General features: G+C 41.6%; 1 protein-coding gene across 1 annotated transcript in view; it reads left to right on the forward strand.

Annotated features, from left to right (window-relative positions):
- Positions 1-941: 941 nt before the first annotated feature.
- The window catches only part of REEP5 (receptor accessory protein 5), a 37,402-nt gene continuing 17,952 nt past the window's right edge, over positions 942-20,391 (forward strand). Inside the window, exons 1-3 of the mRNA XM_059062185.2 lie at positions 942-1,196; positions 1,885-1,978; positions 20,192-20,330. Coding sequence (XP_058918168.1) covers positions 1,079-1,196; positions 1,885-1,978; positions 20,192-20,330 — 351 coding nt within the window. The 5' untranslated portion in view covers positions 942-1,078. The remainder of the gene's footprint in view (positions 1,197-1,884; positions 1,979-20,191; positions 20,331-20,391) is intronic.

Genomic DNA, 20,391 nt, shown 5'->3' on the forward strand with positions numbered 1-20,391 from the left:
CACCGAAGTGTAAGGCAGTAGTCTAAAGTCAATTTGAAAGAGCAGAGGGGTTGCATAGGACAAAGAGAGAATGTTGGGGGCAAGTCTGTGCGCAGGGCCAGTGAATGCTATACTAAGGAATGGGAGCTCTGGTCTGTAGGGAACGGAGAGCCTTTCAAGCTTAAGCAACGAGGAAAAACTCTGCAGCAAGGTGCAGATCACAGGAGTAAGAAAGAATACTTTCAAAGGGAGTTTCCTGAAATAATACGGGCGAGCGACAACAAGAGCCTAAGTTTAGGTGGAGGAAGAGCATGTGCACGACATTCTGAAGGAAACAAAGTGAAGTCCTGCCCGAAGATTTGGAATTACCTTCTGCAGGGTAATTTTGCTTGTAGGCAAGCGCACACTACTGTCTTCGCGGCTGGGGTCTGGAAAAGTTTCCATGGTATCAAAGATCAAGCAAATGCCAAGCCCACCATGAAATGGTTTAAGCAGTGTAGGGCAGCACTTTTCTTGGAAATGGTGTCCCCAGAGGAGGGTGTGTTAAGTTTCTTCAAGGGTCTTTTCAAAGAGACTACTATCTGTAAGAACTATGCCGACTACTGACAACGAAGGGAAAAGGTAGGTCTGCAACCAAAGAGTTCTTTCAGGATGGTCGAGCATTTCAATTTCTAGATTTAAAACGTCTCAGCAGGTTTAGCAGAGCAGGGTAGGTACATCAAAACAGTCCCGCTACGTTTTAGGTGGGAGCAACAAGGCCGCCTGCCCCCTCCTTTCCACCTCCTTTCGAGTACGATTTCCGAAGGGACCTCACAAGACTCACCACCCTCTTTTTACCCAGTTAACAGAGGTACGCGGCGGCCGCCCAGCAGAGAGCGGCGGCTGCTGCTCGGGCCGCCGCCCCGGGTGTGGCGTTCGCCGGGACCGCGGGAGGGAGAGAGGGCGGCACGGCTGGGCGGGGCGAGGAGGGGGGCTGCGGGGCGCGAGCGGAGGGAATCGCCCGCCTCCCGCCCCGCCCGCCGCCGCCCCAGTCACCTCGCTCTGCGGCGGCCACCCGGCACCAGGAGCAGCCCCAGGCGGCGGCGCGACGGTCCCCGCCATGTCTGCAGCCATGAGGCAGAGGTTCGACCAGTTCCTTCACCAGAAGAACTGCATGACTGACCTCTTGGCCAAGCTCGAGGCCAAGACCGGCGTGAACCGGAGCTACATGGCCCTCGGTGAGTGTGGGGCTGCGGCCCGCGGGATCCCGCCGCTTGCCCGGCCCGGGAGCGGCTGTCGCATCGCAGCTGGGACCACGGGCTCGGTGACAGACGGGGGTGAGTGGCGTCGTCGGGGACAGAACTGGCCGCCTGGACAGGCCAGGGACCAGAGACGTCGCCCGGGATGGCCCGGTGGCGGGGCGCCCGGGACGGGGGGCCGGGGACCGGCCGGCGCTGACGTGTCTGCCCTGCGGCCCAGTGCCGCGTGCCTGTGGCCGAGCGCAGAGCTGGCGCCGAGTGGCGGGGCCCCAGCGGGAGGGAGCGCGGTCCCCGTGGCGGAGTACCGGGTCCTAGCCAGACCCTCCGCGGAGTTGGGCGCGGGACGGGAGGGGCTGCGGGCAGGCGCAGGAATCCCGGCCTCCCCAGACCCTCCGGGAAGGAAGCGGGGCTCCTGCAGCTGGTGCGCAGCGTGGCGTGGGGCCCCTTGCGGGAGGGACGGGGGAAGGAAGGGCACAAAGGTGCGGCCTGCCGGGTATCCCCAGACCAAAGGCAAAGCCCCGAGAAGGCGCGGGCCCAGCCTCGGTTTGGTTTCTTTTTCTCCAATGCCTAGAACGGGCCAAGCTTTGCGGTGTTGGCGGGGGCTGCCCGGCTGCAGCTCCTCGAGTGGCTGCAGCCACTCGACCCACTTCCCTCCTCGTGTCTGCAGGTGTCATCGGGCTGGTGGCTTTGTACCTGGTGTTCGGTTATGGAGCCTCTCTCCTCTGCAACCTGATAGGATTTGGTTACCCAGCCTACGTATCGTAAGTGCTGCTCCCCCTACAACCGTCCCTTCCTCCCCTTCACTCCCCTTCCCCCATTCAGAGCTGTGCTAGTTACTGTACCATCCCCATTTCCCTGGGAGAGTGGTCAGAGGACCAAAGAGTAGTAACTGACTGCTTAAGGTTACACATTTTAGAGCCTTACCTTGACACTTGATCTCCTGATGACTAGCCGAAATGTATATTTCATCAGCTTAAACTGGCGGAGTGTGTGCCTTCTAACAGCTGCACAAATGAAAGGCAGAGCAAAGTCGACCTTTACTGGTGGGACGATCTTAGCGGGTACAGAGAGCCTATTCTTTATCCCTAATAATTATTTCAGTGTGTATTTCACCTTATATTTATGTACACAGTAAAACCCCATCAATTAGAGCTTCTTTAATTCAGAGTTAATGTTAATTCAGACACTGGGGAGAATTTTGTCTTCTTTATAATAAAAAGGCTGGCCACTTATTACAGGCAAACAGGAAACACCCTAGTATAAAAACAAAAACAAACCTTATAAAATACATCCCTAATATATCTCCTTGGTTATATAAATGACCCAGTTATATAATTAATCTAAATTACAAGTGAATCTTATCAGATTATGATCTGACTTTTCTGCTAGCTGAGGCTGTTTTTACTCTTACAGTGTGTTTAATTTGAAAATATTCTACAATTTCATTTTTCCATTCATTCAATAGGAATTATGCCTCTCCACAAATAAATTTTGTTTTATTCTACAGTTTTTCCCAAGAAAGCTGGTGGGTTTTACTTTTATTGAATTGGTCTGTACAACTTTCCTCAACCACAGGGATAAAAAAAGGAAGAAGAAATTTCAGCTGGAAGGCTAAGATACCAATAACACATTACAACTGTGTCTATCATAGGCCAAGCTAGAATTTAATATATGACTAGAAAGGGGAAATGTGTTTTAGAAAAAGTTCTGACTTGAAAAATTAAATCGAAATTACATAGGTAGTAATTACTGAATTAGTTTGGCACAGACACTTAGTGGCTCCAGAAAATCTAGCTACATATAGGACACTACTTGCTTTTGAATTTGGAGATCCTCTCCAGCATTATCTGCTAAAGTACCAACCACACTGTTTGTGTATACCAAACGATTCTGAAGACAGACCAGAAAAACTGGTTTGACTTTCAGATCAATGAAAAAGTTATAAGAATAGCAGTTCTCCATAAAATAATGGATGGTGTAGATAGGAAGTTTGTAGGCAACACTGGTTCAAAATGGCTTATCACTGTGTCTGTGATAATGGACAAAATAACCATGTAGAACATTCCTTTACTTTTCTTGTTTGTGTATTCTACTTGTAAGAGTTCTTTTAGTAACAAAGATTTAAAGCATTGTTCAAGTTTGTGCTTTAGATGTTATTGATCACATTTAGTAACTGCCTAGCTGCTTGAATTGTTTTGAACTAGGGAAGACTGTGGATCTTTAAAAATACTGAAGGGTATAAAAAACATTTTTTCCACATCAGTGCTATTTGGTGAGTAATCTTGTGAGAAACATAACCTTGTCCGTTGGTGTGATTAGATGATTGATAGGGGCTTTAGAAAAGTAAAAATCTGTTTCTGGGTGGGACGTGTAGATCCATGTATGTGGAAATGGATGTGACTGAAGGCAGACAGGGCTTGGACATGCTTTTCTTTGACCTAGTCGATTAATTCTTAGCAGGAGCCACTTTGTTTGTTTGTCTGGTTTTTAATTAATTTTTATTAGAGTATTGTTGCTTTACAGTGTTGTGTTAGTTTCTGCTGTGCAGCAAAGTGAATCAGTTATACGTATACATATACCCACTCTTCTTAGATTTCCTTCCCATTTAGGTCACCACAGAGCACTGAGTAGAGCTCCCTGTGCTATTCAGTAGGTTCTCATTAGTTATCTATTTTACACATAGTAGTGTCTGTATGTCAATCCCAGTCTCCCAGTCCATCCCACCCCACCCTTCCCCCCTTGGTAACCATAAGTTTGTTCTATACATGTGACTCTCTTTCTAGAAGGAGCCATTTTTGAGGTCATATTTTAAAGTAATTTCAAGCCAGTCAATTTCAGTTTTTTATCATGTGTTTGAACTCATTCTTTCATTCATTTTCTACATAGTCAATTGAATATTATTGGCTCTCTTTATTTACAAAAAGCTAAGTGTTCTTGTCTATTGCTAGGAATTCTGTGAAATGGTAGAGATGGTCATGTATCTGAGTGGTTCAGGTAAGTGGGTTTTATATATTTTAGAATTCTTTTCTTCACCAAGTAGACACACTTTTCTATCTGAGTATTCTGAAGCAAAGTGACATTTGTGGTACACTTTAATAGGAGTTGGAAGAGTGTTAAACATCTAAAAAGGGGGATTTAATGATTTAAATAAACATTCAGGAAATAATTTATGAGTGTCTCTAGATTAGTATTTATTCATAGGATGCTTCCTTTTGGTACACCCAGCTCTTTTACCTTTAAAATGAATACAAGATCTTATTATCATAAGGGAATTAAGTGAAAGTTGGTCCTGTGAGTGCTTGGATTTTTCACTAAAACAGTGCTTCTCAGCCTTGGCTGCCCATTGGAATTATCTGAGGAGCCTTAAAAAGTACTGATGCCTGGGCCCCATCCCCAAAGATTCTGATATAATTGGTCTATTGGTCTGGGGTGCAGCCTGGGTTTTGGATTTTTTTTTTTTTTTTTGTGGTACGCGGGCCTCTCACTGCTGTGGCCTCTCCTGTCGCGGAGCACAGGCTCCGGACGCGCAGGCCCAGCGGCCATGGCTCATGGGCCCAGCCACCCCGCGGCATGTGGGATCTTCCCGGACCGGGGCACGAACCCGTGTCCCCTGCATCGGCAGGCGGATTCTCAACCACTGCTCCACCAGGGAAGCCTCGGGTTTTGGAATTTTTAAAGGAGTCTCATGTGCAGCCCATGCTGAGAAGCCCTGCTGTAGAACAGCAGCATAACCTGTGCTTGTTACACTTGAAGAGGGGCTGAAAGGGGCAGAAGAACAGCCTGCTAACCCTGGGAATAGTCCACAGGCCCACCTGGCCTCTGCTTTGTGAAGGAGGTTCAAGGACACAGGGGACTGTGTGCACAGTGAAAGCACACAGACCCCCAGTTAGTAAACATTCAGGCAATCACTGTTATATTAGTCAGATCAAGTCTGTTCATTGCTTAACTGATGTAATTGTATAATTGTCAGAGAGAAAGTCCTTGTAAGTGGTACTATTAGTAGCACCACAATCAGTGTTACTTGAGATGTGATCTGTGACCACTTTGTTTTCCTTGTCTCTTGGAATTCTCCCCAGCCAGAGTTATTTTTAAAAATACAGGTTCATCTATTTAGCAAACATGAAATGCCAACCGTGCACCAGACACTGTGGCAGCACTTCAGATACACCAGGGACTAAGCTGGACATACTCCCCATTTTTGCATGACTAGTCTATTGGGTAAACTGCAATAAATAGTAAAGTAGTGACAGTTTGGTGAGCCCTCCACAGAGCACCCGCAGGGAGCTGTAGTAGAGATTAACAGGAGGGGTCCCCTGTAGGTATTTATCTGAGCTACTATTTGAGTTAAGACTTGAGGGATGAGAAGCTGCCCGCTGAGAGCAGAGTCTGACTGAGGGAGCCTCGTGTGCCAGGCCCAGGCTTGGGCTGTTGGAGGGCCTGGTGCGTTGGAAGCTCTGAGAGGGAAGAGGGGCGAAGGAGGACCAGAGAGGTGCAGCTGCCATCAGGCACAGCTGGTGGCTGGCACACCAAGTGTGCATTTTATTCCAGGTAGCTGTGGGGAGTTTGCATGTTTTCTGATTGCCTTGGATGGGTTCTAAGTAGGAGGTGACACGTTACAATGTACATTTTAAGGTCATTCTGTCTGCTGTGATTCCTGGAAGGAATTGGTGATCCTGCCAAACTATTGCTAATAGTCCTTCCTTTCTCACCTTTCAGCCTTTGCTCCTGCTGCTTCCTTTTCTTGGGCCACCATAGAGTGGCCCACAGACTGTGCTGAATGGTCAGTGATAGGCTTAGAGGCTGCAGGGTGCAGAAGTAAAATAAGGAAAAGCCCATTTGGCTTCGTAGCTTTTCTTGTGACTCATTACCTGGGGAAATCTGTGGTTGGGGTCAGGTGCACCTGGCTTCACACCAGGCCTTTTCGTGTTGGAGCACTAGACAGCTGGAGGCCTGGCTCACCCTTGGGGCGGGGCAACCAGTGCCTTATCAGGTAGCCCCTTCCTACTGGTTACTCTTATTTTCTGTGTATATCATTTCCCTTTGAGAGCAGGGCCATTAATCCTCTACCTCTAAGTTTCCAGACTTTTTGGCCACCCTTTATAGGCAGTTTGAAATATAATTCCAGACTTCTCATTATCAAGAGCTGTTGACAGAATGACTTTAATCTCCCTACTTCCTTCTATTTCTGATAAGAGAAGGCTGACTACTGGATAATAATAGGAACCTTTATTATTACAGCAGACCTGCCCCTCCCCCCACTTTTTGCTGAGATATAATTTCCATGCAACCCTTTTAAAGTGTACAATACAGCGGTTAGTATAAAGTTTTGCAACCATCGCTGCTTTCTTTTTTTTTAAAGAAATAAATTTATTTTTTAAAAAAAGATGATGCAGGAAATATAACAGAAGCAGAAGTAAGATCTCACCCAACAATTTTTATGTAATGTTAAATATAGCATTACCATTACCATTAAAAAATCTCCAAGGATTTTTAATCTTTCTTGTATAAATAACTTACACTGCTCTTAAGTTTATGATCCCCTCTCCCGACTATTATTCTCAGGTCAAAAAAACAATGAAAGTCGTCTAACAAATAAACCCTTAACAGCCACCAAGTGTGTCACTTTTATAAGAAAATTACTGAAATCTTGAGGAAAAAAAACCTGGAATCTAGAAAATTCATGACACAAAAACTAAATTGTGATCCCTTGTGTTTAAAAATCTTAAAACATTTTTTTACCTCTGCTGGAGTTCCAGATCCACCCCATTTTTCTCTCACACATTATTATGAAGAGAAACTACTCAAAAATAAAAATAATAATGTCCTGCATACTAAATACAGTCTTTAAAATATGTTCCACATAAGAGCTCTTCCAAAGAAAAGCCACAGGGCTTCTCTGGTGGCGCAGTGGTTGAGAATCCGCCTGCCGACGCAGGGGACATGGGTTCGTGCCCTGGTCCAGGAAGATCCCACATGCCGCGGAGCGGCTGGGCCCGTGAGCCATGGCCATGGCCGCTGGGCCTGCGCGTCCGGAGCCTGTGCTCTGCAACGGGAGAGGCCACAACAGTGAGAGGCCCGTGTATCGCCAAAAAAAAAGCCACAAATTTCCTTTAATATGGAAAGTAAGAGTTCCAGGCAAATATCTCTTTTGTAATAGTAAGTCTCTTAACAGTTTTAATATCCAGGTTTTATAAAACTATTGGCTTCTATTCAATCTGATATATATAATCCCCAAAAATCAAAGTATGAATAGGTATCTTGCTAAGTATCAGCATCTAAAGAACTTGTTAAAAATACACATGGGGTTTCCCTGGTGGCGCAGTGGTTAAGAATATGCCTACCGGTGCAGGGGACACGGGTTCGAGCTCTGGTCCGGGAAGATCCCACATGCCGTGGAGCAACTAAGCCCATGCGCCACAACTACTGAAGCCCGCGTGCCTAGAGCCCGTGCTCCACAACAAGAGAAGCCACCACAATGAGAAGTCTGTGCACCGCAACGAAGAGTAGCCCCCGCTCACCACAACTAGAGGAAGCCTGCGTGCAGCAACAAAGACCAAAAGCAGCCAAAAATAAATTAATTTATAAAAAATAATAATAAAATAAAAATACACATTATTTCAGGCCCTACGTATTTATATGTCTCCCTTGTTTGACTTAAACAGGATAAACATTCATGTCTAAGAAATATCGTTCCTAACATTGACACCAAAAAGAAGATTCCTATAATAAAATGTTCCCTACTTTTACAGGTTTCACACATTCTCCACAATAAATGAACATTCATTCATATTGCCAATGCAATTTTTGTTTTCTATCCATTATCATAAATTATAAAACGTATATCCCATCAATTTGCAAAAAGTATGATGGAATAGTAGAATTAAAGATTCCACAAGTTTTTCTTTTTATATTAAAGCCAACTACCCATCTATTCAGTTTAACTCTTTAACCTCCTTCAAAACCTGTCTAAACTCCTAAACCTAGAACTCTACTGAGCAAAAGGCTAGAAGCACTTCAGGTACCAATTAGAAAATACCTGGTCATTTGCTCTTATCATTTATACTATATCAAGAATATGATTTACTAACAATGTACTACATTAAAATGATAAAATTCTATAATAAAGACATTGTAACTATCAAATATATCAAAAGAATAGAATTTTTCTTGTATCCCAATATTTAGTACATTTGGCCTGTGTAGGAGATCTGGCTGCATCTTTACATAAGACAGCCATGAGAGTATAATCATCACAGAGTGACCAGCGGTTTCTAAGTACCCTGACCTCTCCTTGCTCTACCCTCTGAATTTCCCCCCAAAGGAGGGCTCATTCAGCCTAATGACTGCAACTACCTACCATTCCCATAGTCTAGTCTCATGGGTCAGATAGAGATAATGTGGCAGGGCATGTAATATTGAAGGAATGACCCAAGATGCCTCTTACCCAGTCTCTCCACAATAATTTTATACTCTTATTTTCCATCTTGTACCTTTATACCCAGCCCTCTGGTGACCCTGCCCCAGTCAGTCAACCCACAGGTACAGAAATGAAAGTTTGAGCTCCCAAGAGAAAAAGAAAGTTATTTTGATTTCTGTTGCCACATGATGGAAATCTAGAGACATTTAACATGAAAATACTGTTATACCTAGCAAACGGGTTCCATATGAATATACTTCAAGTACATCAGTGTTTAAATAAGCTGCTGTTGACTAGTATGGAAATCTAAGAATTTATAACATTAAAACCTCAAATACATTTCCTTATAGAGAAACAATCAGACTAGTGTACATTTATAATACAGTCAATCTGCAGCTGGGAAATGCCTTTACTAAGATATGTAAACCTTATTCAAGTGCATTTATAATACTCAAAAGTACACTATATAAAAAAAATCACAGGACAGTCTTACTAACATCCCCCCATTGCCTCAAAAATTTTATAATTCAATTTAAACATATTCAAGAAAAAAACCAATCAGGTCAATTTAAGAAAAAAGAAAAAGACAAACCTTTACATATAAAAATTAGTACCTTATCCATCTGTTCCTGAACCAGATCTGACAGACCCATCTGTGAAGGAAATGGATTCAGAATCAGAGTCGCTAGCCTCACTTCGGGTGTCATAATCACTTCCCTCTTCCGTCTGGTCTCTCTCATGCTGTTCATATTCTTCTTCTTCCTCCTCCTCCTCTCCATCGTCACCCACCTCTTCATCTTCTTCTGCATCTTCTTCTAATTCTTCATCTTCTTCCACATCTTCCACCCCTTCCTCCTCATTCTCAGTATTGTCGCTTTACTCATCAGAAGAACCAGTGCTGCCAGTCTCATGGTCAGAGCCATATTCTTCAGAGTTCACGTCCTCCTTAGAAGACTGGCTACATCTGCTTGCACGTCTGTCCACTTCAAGCCCAGTTCTCTCAGAACCATCTGGTGTAAGGGATTTGACCCTCCTTTCAGGGTCCCTTTTCCGCGGACATGTTTTTTCAGGTTGACTCTTATAAGGTTCTCTGGAGGCACTGCTTGACAAACGAATTTTCCGATCAGCTTCTAGACGTTTGTTTGTTTCAGATCTTTGATATTCCTCATTTTTATACTCTGTGACTGACTTCCCTTTTGTACTCACCATTCTTTTGTTATTGCTAACTCATGAGCTCAGTGACTTAGAAATCAATTGTCTTGAATGAACAGAAGGCTTTTGTCGCTTTGTGTCAGTAGATTCCATTTGGTCACTTTTTCTTTTTGAACCCTTTTTCTCATTTTTATCTTGTTCACTCTCTGGATTATATAGAGTTCATTATCCTGTTCTGGTACTTCAGTCAAAATATCATCTAGAACATTAAGTTCTCCATCTGCTAGTGTTGGAAGGGCTCCTGCAGAGGTGGGGGGCGGCTGTGGCTCACCATGGGGACAAGGACACTGGCAGTAGAAATTCTGGGAGGTACTCCTTGGTGTGGGCCCTCCTGGAGTCTCTATCACCGCTTTCTAATTCCAAAACATGTTCATCACCCCAAAGGAAACCCTGTACCCATTATCAGTCATTCTCCATTCCTTCTACACCTCAGTCCTCAGAAACCACCAATCTACTTATTGTCTCTATGGATTTGCCTGTTCTGGACATTTCATACAAATGGAATCATATGATACGTGGTTCTTTGTTTCTGGGGCAGCCCTGCTTTGAATGGCACAAAAGCAAGTCTTTGTGAGAGACCTCTCGGGGAGTGTGCTTTGCTGCACCGTCACATACACAAAGTTGGAGCCCGAGACTGAAGGTAACTGCCTCCCAGTGGTCCCAGAATGTGGAGGCTGCTCCTGTCCCTGTTTCTTTATTCAAGTGGAGTTATGACAGAAATCTAATGACTTTGTTTTCTATTTTTATCTTTGCCCTGCAGAGAAGGGAAAGGAGGAGGGTTGACTTTTTGTCCAACTCAGCCATCTTTTTGTTTAAAATTCTATTAAAATGTCTATTACTTTTCCTCTCATTTATTTCGTATGTTTCCTAAGGATCAGGTGGCCACCTTCCTGGGACTATCAGAGCTGGGCCTTAGAGATCAAACATGTAGTCTGATCACTTTTCAAAAGATTGAGGGACAGAGAGAGTTAGAAGGTTTTCCAAGGTCACACAGAGGCTAGACTTGTAACTGAGGGCTCCAGACCTACACAGAAATGTGAAAACACATTTAGGCATATGTGCTTAGAGTCCAGAATTTTAATGTCTGTATTTAATGTTCGGCAACACTTTTCAAAGCTGATACCCACTTTAGTGATCTGTCATTTTATCTTCTGTGTGTCCTCACCAGCCCATTTTAACCTTTTGCTATCAGTACAAAGAGTGTTACTGCTTTTAGGTCTTTGCACGGCTGCTGAATACCGGTGCAGCCCTTAATTTAATAAACACTTAAATATCTCTGTTTAACTGCTTTATAAATGTAGCTTATTTAATCCTCATAACAACCCTATGATATAGGTGTTATGATTATTCCCATTTTACAGGTGAGGAAACAGAGAAAGAAGTAACTTGATTAAGGTCTCATAACAGTAGATGGTGACACTGATATTTAAACCTAGGGAGGTTGGCCCCAAAGCCCAAATTTTTTTTTTTTTTTTTATTTGCTGTAGCCATTTTATTTTTTATTTTTTATTTTTTTAACATCTTTATTGGAGTATAATTGTTTTACAATAGTGTGTTAGTTTTCCCTCTACAACAAACTAAATCAGTTATACATACACACATGCTCCCACATCTCCTCCCTCTTGCATCACCCTCTCTCCCACCCTCCCTATCCCACCCCCCCAGGCGGTCACACACAAAGCCCAAATTTTTAACTTTTCATTATATTGCTTCCCATGTGGCTCTTCGAGTGTCCCATAGATACATGCCATAACCTTACATAGAGATGAAAATTAACTATTGATGTAACTTTTTCTTTTATCAGTTTGACACTGTCAATACAAATACATGACCTTCATGCAGTGTAGTTCTCAAATAAGGTACTACCATCCCAAATCATATATCTGCACACATAGTCATTTGCAGTGTTTTGTGAACATGAGTTAGAATATATTACTAATAAGTTCTTTCTCTTGTTGGCTGTGGTACAGCATTGATTTACAACAGCAGCAATATAGCTCATCATGTGCAGAGACCTGCTCTTTTTTTAAGCAGTGCATACCCATCTGAAGATGACACACTGCATGGTAGCTCCTGAGGAAATGCAGCCTTTAGTTCTTTGTCAGGAGGCAACGAATCTCAAGGGGGAGATGTTTGGGGATGGTCCCTATGAGGTCAGATCAGAAAAGGGGATCGTGAGGGAGAATATTTGAAGGAGACAGTCAAAATAACTACAAGAGTTGTAATACAGCCAACCACAAGTAAAAGCTACAGCATCTTAGCAAACGATGCACAGCAGATAACATGAGGGAATATAGGTTAAAAAGGGTTGAAATCTACTTATTTACAGTTTGCAATGGCAGATGGCTGAACAGGTCCCTACCCAGAGGAGAATTTGGGAAAGTCGCCATGGTTCTGACTGATGGTTCTGAACCACTTTCTGTTTCTCAAGAGCAAGTCATCTGAAGCAGAGCTAGGCTTCCCTAATGTTGCTGGAGGATGTGTATTTGTGGTTGTCTTCATGGACTCATTAGTAAGGCGTGTGTTTGTTTTCTTGTGTGTTTTTTGTTTTGTTTTGTTTTGTTTTGTTTTGCTTTTGCGGTACGCGGGCCTCTCACCGTTGTGGCCTCTCCCGTTGCGGAGCACAGGCTCTGGACATGCAGGCTCAGTGGCCATGGCTCACGGGCCCAGCCGCTCCGCGGCATGTGGGATCTTCCCGGACTGGGGCACGAACCCGTGTCCCCTGCATCGGCAGGCGGACTCTCAACCACTGCGCCACCAAGGAAGCCCTTCTTGTGTTTTTTAAGAACTTGTAATTATCTTATTTTTTTTCTTTTTTTACTCATGAGCACTTGAGAGCAGATATATTTTCTACTAAGCTGCTTATGTTCCTATTACACCAGCTTTTCTCTCTGCAACTGTGTGTTCTTTGTCACTAGCGCTTCAGGGCAGAGCAGCTCATGCCCACACTTTCCTCCTCTGGGTAGCATGAAGCACATGCACATATTCTGGCCTACTGGGCACTTGGACGAAAAATATAACTGGCATTCTGTAAATGCCTTAAGCAACAGTGTAGTCATAAACATTTAAACATTTACCTTTGTCAGCTTTTTACTGGTTGTGTTTTCACTTAGTATTATGGCTAGCAGTACTGAACTATTTTTTTTTTTTTTTTTTTTTTTTGGCGGTACGCAGGCCTTTCACTGTTGTGGCCTCTCCCGCTGCGGAGCACAGGCTCCGGACGCGCAGGCTCAGCGGCCATGGCTCACGGGCCCAGCCGCTCCACGGCATGTGGGATCTTCCCAGACTGGGGCACGAACCCGTGTTCCCTGCATCGGCAGGCGGACTCTCAACCACTGCCCCACCAGCGAAGTCCCCTGAACTATTTTAAAAGGAAGGAGTTGTGGAGAAGACTTAAATGTAGATAATTAAAGCCAGCATTTTGGTTATGTTTTTGTTTTTTTCCCTTTGCCTGTGTCATAGAGTAAAGAAAGTTTTGAGGAGCAAATAAGATTTAAACAATTTATTCATGATCTAGTTTCTGGGCTCTAAAGCAGTTCTGGAGGGTGAGCTCATTCCTAAGACTCTGTTCTGGAGTGTTCCCTATGAACTTCAATGGACTTTTTTTGTTCTCTTTATGAAGGCCCTGGAGATAGGGTCTATATGTCCTTCTGAGCTGCCTCCCTCTCCCCCCGTCCTAGAGCTCTCTTTTTTAGGACTTTGAATGAGAACTCTGTTTTTCAACTTAATATCCTCAGATAGTATTTTAAACAAGTATAAATATTTATGGGCCATTTTAAGATATTTAGTGCCTATCAATAATATTACCAAGTAATTAAGTTTTTGAATAAATGATTATAGCAGAAGTTTAAAAACAATTTCAAAAATTGCTAATGAAATTACTTTTGTAGCAGTTGAAATATAAGCAGGGGCTGCAGAAACCTATCCTGATTTCATTCTAACACTCCCTAATTCCTGGGAGGGGAAGAATCAGGGAGTGGAGCTATCATGCGTCCTTCTCACATGGCTACCATATATATCCTGCAGCTTCTGGTGGTTTGGCCAGGTGATCCTGTAAAGGGATCACTTACACGTCAGAGGTAACTCTGGACTGCTGTCTACATCTTGATGTGGCCCTCTTTTGTCTGGGGAAGGTCAGTTTAGGTTGTTCTTGTGCAGGTTGTGAGGGTGCTTGAGCGTAAGTTAAATTTTCTGATGACAGACCTGACATAGATATTATATAAACAGAGCCATCAATTTTATTGACAGAGGGTTGTCCCAGTAGGATTTGCATCTGCTGTTTTTTTGTTTGTTTACTGAAGTATAGTTGATTTACAAAGTTGTGTTAGTGATTGCAGTGTGGTGTACAGCAAAGTGATTCAGTTTTACATGTATATTCTTTTTCATATTCTTTTCCATTATGGTTTATTACAAGATATTGAATATAGTTCCCTGTGCTATGCAGTCGGACCTTGTTGTTTGCATCTGCTGTTTTATTGCTTCAGGCGTTCATTTTTTTTAACTGTCTATTGAATAGTCTACATGCATTCTGTTTTGAGCTATAAAATGTTAGCTAGGAGAGGTCTTAGAGATCAGGCTGCTGGGGCTATAGCCATCTTTAACAGATTTGGAAACCGAGGAGACAAAATGAAGTTTTATGATTCAGGTCACAAGTTTGTTGAGGCAAAGCCAGGCGTAGGTGTAGGGGTGCCTGACTCCCCTGGCCTGCCCACTGCCAACATTCCTCATGCTTTATATTCGACTGTGACTGAAGTTTCCATTTTGCATTAAAAAACAAAATGGTGAACAGTTGACAAATAAGATCAGTATAATTAAACACCAAAATATTTGACCACTAAATGACTGCTTTTGGTTTTTTTGTAATTTAATCTCCGTTAGAGATGTTTTACAGACTCATCTTAAAATGCATTTGCTTGTGAATTTACCTTATATTATGCATTTCATTAAGTCAGTCATTTTATACTATAGGAGAACACTATATTAAAAATGAAAGGAGCATGGTATATTTTTTCATTGTTCTTGTATGGTCATCTTATAGTTTCTACATATTTAAGCAGCATATTTGCTGCTAGTGATTGTATCTTTTTTGGGGTGGGGAGGATGATTGGGCATGATATAAACAGTAAATAAGCAAATTGGTTTTATTGTATGTTTAGTTTTTTCCCTTTGTTCATTTAATCTCTTGCTCTGTTGGTTCTCTCTCTTGCTTTGAAAGCACACCTACTCTGCAGTGAAAAACAAGTGTACTTTTCTGAGTGCCCATAGTTTCTGACCTTTTTTCCATGAAGAAGAAAAATCTTTTCCTTACTGGCATGGAAATAAAATACTGTTCATGTCTTAAAATGTGTGATTTTTTTTCCTTCTAATTTGACACACTGTATGTGTCAAATAATATTTGCAATGGCAGACTGCTAAACAGAGGTAATAAGAAATAGGAAAATTATTTTGAGCTATCAGGAATTCCTGCTTCCCAATCTCTAATAAACACAGCCAAAAGCAGTCCTACAGGTAGTGGGCACTGTGGATGGTCACACTATGTGTCTGCTGTATCAGAGAGGACTATAGACATTATGGTCCATATTCTTCATATTTATGCTTCAAAGACTCTACCTTGAACTCTGGAATATTTGTTATTAAACATAACTTACCACGTTAGAAATAAAACAAAGCAAATGGACCAGAAGTAGATTCCTTTCTGTTCTTTACCAACCGCACATCTCAAAGCTTTTTATTGTTATAGGTTTTTTTCATGAACTGCTTTTTTTGATGTCCTGTCTGGTAATATAATCAACTCATTAAAATTAAAATCCTATTGATGAGTACAACTGGTTTCAGTAGTAAAGCCAGTGGTCTGAAGACATATAATATTACTTAATTTTATGTCATTTGGCTAGTGTGAACTGTAGTGGCTAAGTTACATATGAACCATGTACAGTACAGGTAGTGTGTACCTAAGTTTCTTTGGTGTGAGTGGTCAGAAACATATGTACATGGACCTGATAATTACTAGTTAAATTAACCCTTGGGGAAATAGATTAACTTTTATAATACTCAGTTTTCTCATATGTAAAAGGAAGGGATAAGTTAAACACTAGCACAGGATCAAGATTTTAGTAAGTGCTTAATTGAGTGTGGCTACTTTTTTTTTTTTTTGGCGGTACGCGGGCCTCTCACTGCTGTGGCTTCTCCCGTTTCGGGGCACAGGCTCCGGACGCGCAGGTTCAGCGGCCATGGTTCACGGGCCCAGCCGCTCCGCGGCATGTGGGATCTTCGCGGACCGGGGCACGAACCCGTGTTTCCTGCATTGGCAGGCGGACTCTCAACCACTGTGCCACCAGGGAAGCCCATGTGTGGTTACTTCTGATCAACATACAAAGAGGAAAACTGACAATCATAGTCATTGTTGTCTAACTCCATGTCATTGAACTTTAAATGATTAAGGAAAAACCTCCAAAGTAGTATTTTCTTTCACTTATTTTTTCCCTTACTCTTTTTCTGTTCCTTATCTTACTTTTTCCTGTACTTAGATCAGCAGCTTAAGACTTCGTTATTCTAAGGCACAATAAAGTACCATAAAGTTTTTTTCTTCCAAGTTATAAATATGTGATATGGCAAGTGGTTTTCATCTCTTTTGGTTCAGTGGTATACATGTTTGTAAGCCCTGGGCATGGTTTAACGAACAATTTTTAAATATTAAACCTATTTTTTACTTGTTTTGTTTCCATTGAGATTTCCAGTTTCCCATAACTCCTTCACTGGACCCCTCCACACACACATGTGCTGCTTACTTAAGAATGGAATGATCTTTTGACTGCTTTTGACTTTATGTCCTTGAGCATCACTGTTTTGGCCTCAGAGCTTCGGTACAGTGTCAGTGCATGGTCAATGCTCGGCATATGCTTGCATCCAAAAGAGTCTGTCACTGACAGTTGCGGTGGATTACCTAGACAGGGCCTCTCTGGCCATTTCACTTCACCCCCCACTACTAAGAATTGAGTGGAGAAAAGTAGAGCCAGTTAGGTTTTTGGTTTGTACTGACGGTAAACAATCTTATTTTTTATCTTAAGAAAAATTTTAACAAAGAAGATTAAGCCAGACAGTCTTATTCCCTGTTAGAAGCTACCTTTAAAGTAGACCATTTGGAATATAGGACATAGGAATAAATAATTGTAAAACTTCTCAGTGAGCTTTTTGTATTTGTCATCTATCTTATGCTTCTCCTTCATTGTAGACATACATGGTATATAATACTAAATATAATATACACACAGTTTATCCTTCATACTATTGTAGGAAATTGACATTTTTTCAACTTAATGACATGAATGAAGATTTTGAAATACCCATTAACCAGGAATAACCTTTGAGTCTGAAAAAGTTAATATAGTGTTAAAAATGCTTAGTTTATAACTACATCAAAGTAAGAGAATGCAGCATCCATCCCAATGATAAATATAACTAAAGTTGTCATTAATGGAAGAAGAAAATCTCAGTAACAAATATCTATGACATATTTCAAAGGCTTAGAAAACATGGCTTTCCTCCACATATCTGCTTTTCCTATTTGCTGGTTTTAATTTCTTAATGGTATAATGATAGAATATTTATAATAGTAAATATTAGGTAAAAGTTGGGTAGCATATTATTTGACATATTATTGTTTATATATGTTAATTGCCTATACCTCTGAAAGCTATTTACATGTTACACATAATAAACATGGACTTTGTCCTAAAAAGACAAGAATTAGAAACGGAAATATAAATAGGTTGTACAATTCATATATAGAAAAGCATTTTTATCTATTTTGCTTACTAATAGCAGGAATCTGAATTGAGAGAATGTGTGTAAAGGTGAATGTTTCCCTGATGGATGTGTTGTGTCTGAAATAATTCTAAAAATAGTATGAACGGTTATCTCTTTCCTGCCCTCCTACATGAGCATTACCTGTAAACAATGATATATAATCAATAGATAAAACCTCAGTAAGGGAAGCAGAGCTGTTTCTGACAGTTACCTAGATATCTAATGTAAGTTTGGCTTAGAAAGCTTTTGGTGGGGCCACTCACCTTTTATATCAGGGTTCAGTCAGCTGCTTCCATTTACAGTGGCCTGAGCCACTGAATTATCTAGCATAATAAGAAGTCTAGAGGTTGATATTCCAGGGCTGGGATGGCAGAGGTTCAGGCTTTTTTTCTGGTGACCTTGGAGTGCTGGCTTTCCTACCCATGCCCATAGCTCCAAGGTATCACAAGACTGTTGCCTCCGTTAATGATTTTTGAACTAGTTCATTTCTAAAATACCTTCCTATTGCCTCACAAAATCATTTAAACCCCTGGACTGTCCTTAGTTTACATGATTTCGTTCTAATAAAGTATTCAGGGGATTTGCAGTTTAGTGGTGCCTGTGGGTCAAAGCATATTTAGGTTCTCTGAATGATGACTCTTAATTTGGGAGGGAGAGGATGCTGGTAGCCTAGGACTGGGCTCAAACTTTGGTTTCTTCACACATGTTAAATGCTATCCTTTGGCTATTTTTAGTTCATGATCTTGTGTTTAGAAAAAGCAGCAAAGAAAGAAATAGATGAGCCAACAAGGTAGAGGCAGCCAGTCAGTACCAGTCAATATACAACAAGGTCCTACTGTATAGCACAGGAAACTACATTCAATATTTTATAATAAATTATAATGGAAACAAATATTAAAAAGTATATACATACACATATATATAACTGAATCACTTCACTATACACCAGCAACTAACACAACATTGTAAATCAACTATACTTCAATAAAAAAATAATAATGACATGGAATGGAACTGAAAATATCAGTGGTTTCATAAGTGTTTGTTTCAGTTTATATTTGTGTGTGGATGTGTGTTTGCTGGTTAGTCATGGACTGCTTTGGTTCCCAAAACTAAGACCTTAAGTGAAATAAAACTATATATCCCCTCTGCCCAGGATGGATGTATAAGAAACAAGTTTTTATCGTAGTGATAACTTTAAAAATCCACTTAAATATAAATAGGTAAACCATATTCTATACCAAATAAAGCACAGAGGGGAAAAAAAACCTTACGTGTAAAGGGTATACATTTGTTAGTTCTTTGGTTCACATGCTTGCCTACGCTTTTCCTTTGGCCTTCTATTACATCAGCTAGCTTTTACCAGAGGAAAGCTAAAACACAAACACAGTCCACATGTGAGAAGCCATTATTTTATAATTAGCTACCTTCAATTCATTTTATGATTCTGTGTTTATTCTTGATGTTCAAAGCAGCATTCATTTAATCACTCCCTCCTCTCCTTTTCCTCATTAGCAGTCATCTCATTCAGCTATAACTTTTACCCCCTCGGTCATCTTCTTAAAACACTCATGCAGGCACACACACCAACACCCACGGCTACTTCCAATTAATTCAGAGGCTTTCTTAGGGGATGAGTCAGCATGATTCATCAGCCTGTCTCTTTGGTGAACCCGTGTTACCAAGTAGCCAATGTATTTTTAATAGTTAACCCATCGCATAGGCTAAACAAGATTCAGGTTTCTTCTAGTTTTCTGTTGTAGTCCAGCTCAGTTACAATAAGTATCCAGGCATATATCAGGGTAGGATAAAAAGTTATGGAATTGAGGTTTAGAATGAAGGGATTCCCAGGACTGGAAGAAATTCCTGTGATTCAGAAGTAAAAGAAGGTTATTTTAAATTTAGTTCTGTTCATTTACAGAGTGAATTTTGTTAAGCAGTAGTTGATACTGAGAAAGTCATATTATTAACTGATAAGAGGAGGAAAGGTCACAGCCTGAGGATCACACAATGTCAGTCGAAACCAAATGATGTTTGTTTTCACCTGTTTGTAATGAAGTGTGTTGTGAACTTTGGACAGTGCCTAAACTATGTTCCAGAAGGTCTTTTATGGAATGCCTCCTCACCATGATGTACTTCAATTATTAAAAGTGCATAAGAACTGAGTTACATGAGTGAATTATTGATATATCCCTAGTGGCAGGACCCCACTTGAGAGTGGGGATTACTCTAGTTCCCAGTCATTGGTGGTATTTTCTGGAGCCTTAGTGGAGACTCAAGCAGAGTAGAGATCCAGGGGACAATGGTGCTGGTTTCTCTGGTAACCAGAGAACCGGTAACAGGTAGTTATAATGGCTTGTCCTGACATCTCTACATTGCTGCCTGTTTTCACGTTGTACTTTTGCATCCAGTGACATGATGCATACATTTGCCTGAGTTTCTCAGTTGGTGTTGGAGGGCAGCTGTGAAAGTATAATGTTTGAAAATGTCTCATTGATATCTTACTACATGATACACTTGCTTTTGTATTGCCTTTCAGAATTAAAGCGATAGAGAGTCCAAACAAAGATGATGACACCCAGTGGCTGACCTACTGGGTAGTGTATGGTGTGTTCAGCATTGCCGAATTCTTCTCTGACCTCTTCCTGTCATGGTTCCCCTTCTACTACATGCTGAAGGTACGTTGGCTTTCCTGAACTGCCGTTTTCTTCCATCTGTGTTTTTGCTTTTCTCCCTACC

This window comes from Kogia breviceps, chromosome 4 (assembly GCF_026419965.1).
Source record: "Kogia breviceps isolate mKogBre1 chromosome 4, mKogBre1 haplotype 1, whole genome shotgun sequence".
NCBI lineage: Eukaryota > Metazoa > Chordata > Mammalia > Artiodactyla > Physeteridae > Kogia > Kogia breviceps.